Source organism: Oncorhynchus nerka, linkage group LG4 (genome assembly GCF_034236695.1).
Source record: "Oncorhynchus nerka isolate Pitt River linkage group LG4, Oner_Uvic_2.0, whole genome shotgun sequence".
NCBI lineage: Eukaryota > Metazoa > Chordata > Actinopteri > Salmoniformes > Salmonidae > Oncorhynchus > Oncorhynchus nerka.
The window spans coordinates 97,826,229-97,836,228 of record NC_088399.1 but is presented as its reverse complement, the minus strand read 5'-3'; the positions used below and the strand labels follow the sequence as shown (position 1 = coordinate 97,836,228).

The following is a 10,000-nucleotide window of genomic DNA, read 5'->3' as shown; positions in this document are numbered from 1 at the left end:
GGTATAATGGAAGAATATAATAGGGTCTAATGGAATAGAATATGGTATAGTATATAATGGAATATAATAGGGTCTAATGGAATAGAATAGGGTATAATGGAATAGAATAGGGTAGGGTGTAATGGAATAGAATAGGGTGTAATGGAATAGAATAGGGTGTAATGGAATAGAATAGGGTATAATGGAATAGAATAGGGTAGGGTGTAATGGAATAGAATAGGGTATAATGGAATAGAGTGGGGTATAATGGAATATAATAGGGTATAATGGAATAGAATAGGGTATAATGGAATAGGGTAGGTATAATGGAATAGAATAGGGTATAATGGAATAGAATAGGGTATAATGGAATATAATAGGGTATAATGGAATAGGGTAGGGTATAATGGAATTGAATAGGGTATAATGGAATAGAATAGGGTATAATGGAATAGAATAGGGTAGGGTGTAATGGAATAGAATAGGGTGTAATGTAATAGAATAGGGTAGGGTGTAATGGAATAGAATAGGGTAGGGTATAATGGAATAGAATAGGGTATAATGGAATAGAATATAAAAGAGTAAAATAAGGGAATGTGTATCGTAATCTAATCTATTACTATTTTTTCCAGACAGAACAAGACATACAGCTCACTATGACAGGCAGTCCACTATGACAGGCAGTCCACTATGACAGGCAGTCCACTATGACAGAGAGTCCACTATGACAGAAAGTCCACTATGACAGGCAGTCCACTATGACAGGTAGTCCACTATGACAGACAGTCCACTATGACAGGCAGTCTACTATGACAGGCAGTCCACTATGACAGACAGTCCACTATGACAGGCAGTCCACTATGACAGACAGTCCACTATGACAGGCAGTCCACTATGACAGGCAGTCCACTATGACAGACAGTCCACTATGACAGACAGTCCACTATGACAGGTAGTCCACTATGACAGGCAGTCCACTATGACAGGTAGTCCACTATGACAGGCAGTCCACTATGACAGGCAGTCCACTATGACAGGCAGTCCACTTTACTTTGATTCACGCCTAAGTTGGTGCAAAGCAGGGTGAACAGTCAAGTATAACTTATTGCAACCTAGTGTGAACAGTCAAGTCAGGGATTTAGTCTGACTCTGCCTGTCTCTGAGTGTCTGACTCTGCCTGTCTCTGAGTGTCTGACTCTGCCTGTCTCTGAGTGTTTGACTCTGCCTATCTCTGAGTGTCTGACTCTGCCTGTCTCTGAGTGTCTGACTCTGCCTGTCTCTGAGTGTCTGACTCTGCCTGTCTCTGAGTGTCTGACTCTGCCGGTCTCTGAGTGTCTGACTCTGCCTGTCTCTGAGTGTCTGACTCTGCCTGTCTCTGTTTGACTCTGCCTGTCTCTGAGTGTCTGACTCTGCCTGTCTCTGAGTGTTTGACTCTGCCTGTCTCTGAGTGTCTGACTCTGCCTGTCTCTGAGTGTCTGACTCTGCCTGTCTCTGAGTGTCTGACTCTGCCTGTCTCTGTTTGACTCTGCCTGTCTCTGAGTGTCTGACTCTGCCTGTCTTTGAGTGTCTGCCTGTCTCTGAGTGTCTGACTCTGCCTGTCTCTGAGTGTCTGACTCTGCCTGTCTCTGAGTGTCTGCCTGTCTCTGAGTGTCTGACTCTGCCTGTCTCTGAGTGTCTGATTCTGCCTGTCTCTGAGTGTTTGACTCTGCCTGTCTCTGAGTGTCTGACTCTGCCTATCTCTGAGTGTTTGACTCTGCCTGTCTCTGAGTGTCTGACTCTGCCTGTCTCTGAGTGTCTGACTCTGCCTGTCTCTGAGTGTCTGACTCTGCCTGTCTCTGAGTGTCTGACTCTGCCTGTCTCTGAGTGTCTGACTCTGCCTGTCTCTGAGTGTTTGACTCTGCCTGTCTCTGAGTGTCTGACTCTGCCTGTCTCTGAGTGTCTGACTCTGCCTGTCTCTGAGTGTCTGACTCTGCCTGTCTCTGAGTGTCTGACTCTGCCGGTCTCTGAGTGTCTGACTCTGCCTGTCTCTGTTTGACTCTGCCTGTCTCTGAGTGTCTGACTCTGCCTGTCTCTGAGTGTTTGACTCTGCCTGTCTCTGAGTGTCTGACTCTGCCTGTCTCTGAGTGTTTGACTCTGCCTATCTCTGAGTGTCTGACTCTGCCTGTCTCTGAGTGTCCGACTCTGCCTGTCTCTGAGTGTTTGACTCTGCCTGTCTCTAAGTGTTTGACTCTGCCTGTCTCTGAGTGTCTGACTCTGCCTGTCTCTGAGTGTTTGACTCTGCCTGTCTCTGAGTGTTTGACTCTGCCTGTCTCTGAGTGTCTGACTCTGCCTGTCTCTGAGTGTTTGACTCTGCCTGTCTCTGAGTGTTTGACTCTGCCTGTCTCTGAGTGTCTGACTCTGCCTGTCTCTGAGTGTCTGACTCTGCCTGTCTCTGAGTGTCCCACTCTGCCTGTCTCTGAGTGTCTGACTCTGCCTGTCTCTGAGTGTTTGACTCTGCCTGTCTCTGAGTGTCTGACTCTGCCTGTCTCTGAGTGTCTGACTCTGCCTGTCTCTGAGTGTCTGACTCTGCCTGTCTCTGAGTGTTTGACTCTGCCTGTCTCTGAGTGTTTGACTCTGCCTGTCTCTGAGTGTTTGACTCTGCCTGTCTCTGAGTGTCTGACTCTGCCTGTCTCTGAGTGTTTGATCTCGACAAACGGTTTACTTATGGTCATTTAAATGTCCCCAAAAGTTGTCGCTCTGTTCTGGTTCCATTTATAAACCCCTTTCATGTCACTACTTTGATTTCGTTTTTTGGTTTCATCAGAGAAAAGGGGGAATGTTTGACAGCTTTGAATATAATAATAATATGAATATAGAATATGAATATAGAATAATAATATGAATAGAATATAATATGAATATAGAATATGAATATATAATAATAATATGAATATAGAATATGAATATATAATAATAATATGAATATAGAATATGAATATATAATAATAATATGAATATAGAATATGAATATATAATAATAATATGAATATATATGAATATATAATATATAATATGAATATATGGTCATAATAATAATAATAATAATATGAATATAGAATATAGAATATGAATAATATGAATATAGAATATGAATATAATATATAATAGAACTTTGAATATATAATAATAATATGAAATATGAATGAATATATAATAATAATATATGAATATATGAATATGAATATGAATAGGGAATATATAATAATATATAATAATATGTACCACAAAATAGACTATATGAATATATAATAAATAGAATCAAACAATATATCTTTTAATATGAATAATAATAATAATATATAAATAGAATTTATAATAATATGAATATAGAATATGAAAATGAAGAATAATAATAATAAATAATAATTTTAAGAACTGAAATGAAGCTATAGAATAATAATAATATTTTTACTGGTCCCCAATGGCATATCCTAGAATATATGAATAGAATAATAATAATAATATGAATATAGAATAATAATAATAATATGAATATAGAATAATCAGAATAACAAATAATGTTATGAATATGAATAGAATAATATGAGGATATAAAACCATCTTTGTCATAATAATAATAATAATAATATGAATATAGAATATGAATATATAATAATAATATATTAAATATGAATATATGAATATAATATATCATAATAATAATAATAATAATATGAATATAGTCTCTCTGAATATATCTAATAATATATCTCCCTCTGAATATATGAATATAATATATCCGGAAGCAGACTTTGAGGACGGATGACTTGGAGACTCATCATGTCTAGGCTAATTGTCAAAGTAAATTCCAATTGATTTAAACTCTTAATTTAGGTGGTAATGATTTATTTGAAAGTCTGTGTGAGGGGAACAGGACATCCCCCCCCCCCCCACCCCCCCAAACTTAATAGTGATGTTATCATAGACATTGAGAATGTGTACCACAAAACTAGACTATACTAGAGACACATTACTATACTAAACAGAACTTTCCTCAAACAATATATCTTTAAACAGAACTTTCCTCAAACAATATATCTTTAAACAGAACTTTCCTCAAACAATATATAATCTTTAAACAGAACTTTCCTCAAACAATATATAATCTTTAAACAGAACTTTCCTTAAACCAGATATTATCTTTCTCTATGCTCCTACATGACATTTAAAAGAACAACTGTAGCTTCCCTCTACAGAATAAGTAGAGAACAAATATAACACAACATAACCCCATCTAAACAAGAGCAGCGGTCACATCAGAAGAACGTCATATAACCAACACAAGTCTTTGATGGACCGGTCCCAGTGAAGGATTCCACAGTTAAAGCACTCAAAGCTGTCAGGCTCTTTTAAGAACTGAAACGAGAGCTGGTTCGACAAACAGGATCCATTTTTTTTTTTACTGGTCCCCAATGGCACCCTATCCTCTATATAGTGCACTACTTTTGACCAGAGTCTTGTGGGCCCAATAGTAGTGCACTATGTAGGGACCAGGGTGCCCCTTGGGACGCAATACATTCTGTTCAGAACAACAAAGTAGATGTTAGAGAGAGACTGTTAGACTAAAGCCCTGAGGATATAAAACCATCTTTGTAGAAAGGCTTTGGTATAAAGAGGTCTCTCTGTACCCAAAAAGACAAATTAGATTGAAGGAGATGCTGTGCCATCGTGTCTCTGCATGGTATTAGAGGCGTAACGATAACAATATGCAGTGATATCAAAGCTCTCTCTCTCTCTCTCTCTCTCTCTCTCTCTCTCTCTCTCTGTCTCTCCTCTCCTCTCTCTCTCTCTCTCTCTCTCTCTCTCTCTCTCTCTTTCTCTCCATGTTACAGTCCAGTCACTGGCTCCATGTCCCCAGTTAGCACCTCCCAGATTCTGGCCCGGAAGAAGAGAAGAGGGGTGAATTCAAGTCCCTCTGATACTCCTCTACTCCTTTCTCCTCTCCTCCTTTCTCTTCCTTACTGCTCTCCTCTCCTCCTTCCTCTTCCTTCCTTTCTCCTCCTTCCTCTTCCTTCCTTTCTCCTCCTTTCTCCTCTCCTCCTTCCTCTTCCTTCCTTTCTCCTCTCCTCTCCTCCTTCCTCTTCCTTCCTTTCTCCTCTCCTCCTTTCTCTTCCTTTCTCCTCTCCTCTCCTCCTTCCTCTTCCTTCCTTTCTCCTCCTTTCTCCTCTCCTCCTTCCTCTTCCTTCCTTCCTTTCTCCTCTCCTCTCCTCCTTCCTCTTCCTTCCTTTCTCCTCTCCTCTCCTCCTTTCTCTTCCTTTCTCCTCTCCTCTCCTCCTTTCTCTTCCTTACTGCTCTCCTCTACTCCTTCCTCTTCCTTCCTTTCTCCTCCTTCCTCTTCCTTCCTTTCTCTTCCTTTCTCCTCTCCTCCTTCCTCTTCCTTCCTTTCTCCTCTCCTCCTTCCTCTTCCTCTTCCTTCCTTTCTCCTCTCCTCTCCTCCTTTCTCTTCCTTTCTCCTCTCCTCTCCTCCTTCCTTTCTCCTCCTTTCTCCTCTCCTCCTTCCTCTTCCTTCCTTTCTCCTCTCCTCTCCTCCTTCCTCTTCCTTCCTTTCTCCTCTCCTCTACTCCTTTCTCCTCTCCTCTCCTCCTTTCTCTTCCTTCCTTACTGCTCTCCTCTCCTCCTTCCTCTTCCTTCCTTTCTCCTCTCCTCTACTCTTTTCTCCTCTCCTCCTTTCCTCTCCTCCTTTCTCTTCCTTTCTCCTCTCCTCTCCTCCTTTCTCCTCTCCTCTCCTCCTCTCCTCCTTTCTCTTCCATTCTCCTCTCCTCTCCTCCTTCCTTTCTCCTCTCCTCTCCTCTTTTCTTCCTTTCTCCTCTCCTCTCCTCTTTTCTTCCTTTCTCCTCTCCTCTCCTCTCCTCTCCTCTCCTCTCCTCTCCTCTCCTCTCCTCTCCTCTCCTCTCCTCTCCTCAACTACAGTAAAGTGATGACTCTCTAAAGCTGTGTGCTGGTCTCCGTGTTTAGATCATAGAGAAGAGGCGCAGAGACAGGATCAACCACAGTCTGTCAGAGCTCAGAAGACTGGTGCCCAGCGCCTTGGAGAAACAGGTAACAACCACAGTCTGTCAGAGCTCAGAAGACTGGTGCCCAGCGCCTTGGAGAAACAGGTAACAACCACAGTCTGTCAGAGCTCAGAAGACTGGTGCCCAGCGCCTTGGAGAAACAGGTAACAACCACAGTCTGTCAGAGCTCAGAAGACTGGTGCCCAGCGCCTTGGAGAAACAGGTAACAACCACAACCACAGTCTGTCAGAGCTTAGAAGACTGGTGCCCAGCGCCTTGGAGAAACAGGTAACAACCACAACCACAGTCTGTCAGAGCTCAGAAGACTGGTGCCCAGCGCCTTGGAGAAACAGGTAACAACCACAACCACAGTCTGTCAGAGCTCAGAAGACTGGTGCCCAGCGCCTTGGAGAAACAGGTAACAACCACAACCACAGTCTGTCAGAGCTTAGAAGACTGGTGCCCAGCGCCTTGGAGAAACAGGTAACAACCACAGTCTGTCAGAGCTCAGAAGACTGGTGCCCAGCGCCTTGAGAAACAGGTAACACAACCACAGTCTGTCAGAGCTCAGAAGACTGGTGCCCAGCGCCTTGGAGAAACAGGTAACAACCACAACCACAGTCTGTCAGAGCTTAGAAGACTGGTGCCCAGCGCCTTGGAGAAACAGGTAACAACCACAGTCTGTCAGAGCTCAGAAGACTGGTGCCCAGCGCCTTGGAGAAACAGGTAACAACCACAACCACAGTCTGTCAGAGCTCAGAAGACTGGTGCCCAGCGCCTTGAGAAACAGGTAACAACCACAGTCTGTCAGAGCTCAGAAGACTGGTGCCCAGCGCCTTGGAGAAACAGGTAACAACCACAGTCTGTCAGAGCTCAGAAGACTGGTGCCCAGCGCCTTGGAGAAACAGGTAACAACCACAACCACAGTCTGTCAGAGGTTAGAAGACTGGTGCCCAGCGCCTTGGAGAAACAGGTAACAACCACAGTCTGTCAGAGCTCAGAAGACTGGTGCCCAGCGTGTAACAACCACAGTCTGTCAGAGCTCAGAAGACCTTGGAGAAACAGGTAACAACCACAACCACAGTCTGTCAGAGCTCAGAAGACTGGTGCCCAGCGCCTTGAGAAACAGGTAACAACCACAGTCTGTCAGAGCTCAGAAGACTGGTGACCAGCGCCTTGGAGAAACAGGTAACAAACACAACCACAGTCTGTCAGAGCTCAGAAGACTGGTGCCCAGCGCCTTGGAGAAACAGGTAACAACCACAGTCTGTCAGAGCTCAGAAGACTGGTGCCCAGCGCCTTGGAGAAACAGGTAACAACCACAGTCTGTCAGAGCTCAGAAGACTGGTGCCCAGCGCCTTGGAGAAACAGGTAACAACCACAGTCTGTCAGAGCTCAGAAGACTGGTGCCCAGCGCCTTGGAGAAACAGGTAACAACCACAGTCTGTCAGAGCTCAGAAGACTGGTGCCCAGCGCCTTGGAGAAACAGGTAACAAACACAACCACAGTCTGTCAGAGCTCAGAAGACTGGTGCCCAGCGCCTTGGAGAAACAGGTAACAACCACAACCACAGTCTGTCAGAGCTTAGAAGACTGGTGCCCAGCGCCTTGGAGAAACAGGTAACAACCACAGTCTGTCAGAGCTTAGAAGACTGGTGCCCAGCGCCTTGGAGAAACAGGTAACAACCACAGTCTGTCAGAGCTCAGAAGACTGGTGCCCAGCGCCTTGGAGAAACAGGTAACAACACAACCACAGTCTGTCAGAGCTCAGAAGACTGGTGCCCAGCGCCTTGGAGAAACAGGTAACAACCACAGTCTGTCAGAGCTCAGAAGACTGGTGCCCAGCGCCTTGGAGAAACAGGTAACACAACCACAGTCTGTCAGAGCTTAGAAGACTGGTGCCCAGCGCCTTGGAGAAACAGGTAACAACCACAGTCTGTCAGAGCTTAGAAGACTGGTGCCCAGCGCCTTGGAGAAACAGGTAACAACCACAGTCTGTCAGAGCTCAGAAGACTGGTGCCCAGCGCCTTGGAGAAACAGGTAACAACCACAGTCTGTCAGAGCTCAGAAGACTGGTGCCCAGCGCCTTGGAGAAACAGGTAACAACCACAGTCTGTCAGAGCTCAGAAGACTGGTGCCCAGCGCCTTGGAGAAACAGGTAACAACCACAACCACAGTCTGTCAGAGCTCAGAAGACTGGTGCCCAGCGCCTTGGAGAAACAGGTACCACAACCACAGTCTGTCAGAGCTCAGAAGACTGGTGCCCAGCGCCTTGGAGAAACAGGTAACAACCACAACCACAGTCTGTCAGAGCTTAGAAGACTGGTGCCCAGCGCCTTGGAGAAACAGGTAACAACCACAGTCTGTCAGAGCTCAGAAGACTGGTGCCCAGCGCCTTGGAGAAACAGGTAACAACCACAACCACAGTCTGTCAGAGCTCAGAAGACTGGTGCCCAGCGCCTTGGAGAAACAGGTAACAACCACAACCACAGTCTGTCAGAGCTTAGAAGACTGGTGCCCAGCGCCTTGGAGAAACAGGTAACAACCACAGTCTGTCAGAGCTCAGAAGACTGGTGCCCAGCGCCTTGGAGAAACAGGTAACAACCACAACCACAGTCTGTCAGAGCTTAGAAGACTGGTGCCCAGCGCCTTGGAGAAACAGGTAACAACCACACAGTCTGTCAGAGCTCAGAAGACTGGTGCCCAGCGCCTTGGAGAAACAGGTAACAACCACAACCACAGTCTGTCAGAGCTCAGAAGACTGGTGCCCAGCGCCTTGGAGAAACAGGTAACAACCACAGTCTGTCAGAGCTCAGAAGACTGGTGCCCAGCGCCTTGGAGAAACAGGTAACAACCACAACCACAGTCTGTCAGAGCTCAGAAGACTGGTGCCCAGCGCCTTGGAGAAACAGGTAACAACCACAGTCTGTCAGAGCTCAGAAGACTGGTGCCCAGCGCCTTGGAGAAACAGGTAACAAACAACCACAGTCTGTCAGAGCTCAGAAGACTGGTGCCCAGCGCCTTGGAGAAACAGGTAACAACCACAGTCTGTCAGAGCTCAGAAGACTGGTGCCCAGCGCCTTGGAGAAACAGGTAACAACCACAGTCTGTCAGAGCTCAGAAGACTGGTGCCCAGCGCCTTGGAGAAACAGGTAACAACCACAGTCTGTCAGAGCTCAGAAGACTGGTGCCCAGCGCCTTGGAGAAACAGGTAACAAACACAACCACAGTCTGTCAGAGCTCAGAAGACTGGTGCCCAGCGCCTTGGAGAAACAGGTAACAAACACAACCACAGTCTGTCAGAGCTCAGAAGACTGGTGCCCAGCGCCTTGGAGAAACAGGTAACAACCACAACCACAGTCTGTCAGAGCTCAGAAGACTGGTGCCCAGCGCCTTGGAGAAACAGGTAACAAACACAACCACAGTCTGTCAGAGCTCAGAAGACTGGTGCCCAGCGCCTTGAGAAACAGGTAACAACCACAACCACAGTCTGTCAGAGCTTAGAAGACTGGTGCCCAGCGCCTTGGAGAAACAGGTAACAACCACAGTCTGTCAGAGCTTAGAAGACTGGTGCCCAGCGCCTTGGAGAAACAGGTAACAACCACAGTCTGTCAGAGCTCAGAAGACTGGTGCCCAGCGCCTTGGAGAAACAGGTAACAAACACAACCACAGTCTGTCAGAGCCCAGCGCCAGAAGACAGGTGCCCAGCGCCTTGGAGAAACAGGTACACAACCACAGTCTGTCAGAGCTCAGAAGACTGGTGCCCAGCGCCTTGGAGAAACAGGTAACAACACAACCACAGTCTGTCAGAGCTCAGAAGACTGGTGCCCAGCGCCTTGGAGAAACAGGTAACAACCACAGTCTGTCAGAGCTCAGAAGACTGGTGCCCAGCGCCTTGGAGAAACAGGTAACAACCACAGTCTGTCAGAGCTCAGAAGACTGGTGCCCAGCCTGGAGAAACAGGTAACAACCACAGTCTGTCAGAGCTCA

The 10,000-nt window shown here is 46.0% G+C and overlaps 1 protein-coding gene across 1 annotated transcript in view; it reads left to right on the top strand.

Moving 5' to 3' along the window:
- Positions 1-10,000, top strand: part of LOC135571489 (hairy/enhancer-of-split related with YRPW motif-like protein) — a 16,992-nt gene that overhangs the window by 1,552 nt on the left and 5,440 nt on the right. The window contains exons 2-3 of the mRNA XM_065018059.1: positions 4,851-4,917; positions 5,974-6,057. Of these exons, the coding sequence (XP_064874131.1) occupies positions 4,851-4,917; positions 5,974-6,057 (151 nt within the window). The remainder of the gene's footprint in view (positions 1-4,850; positions 4,918-5,973; positions 6,058-10,000) is intronic.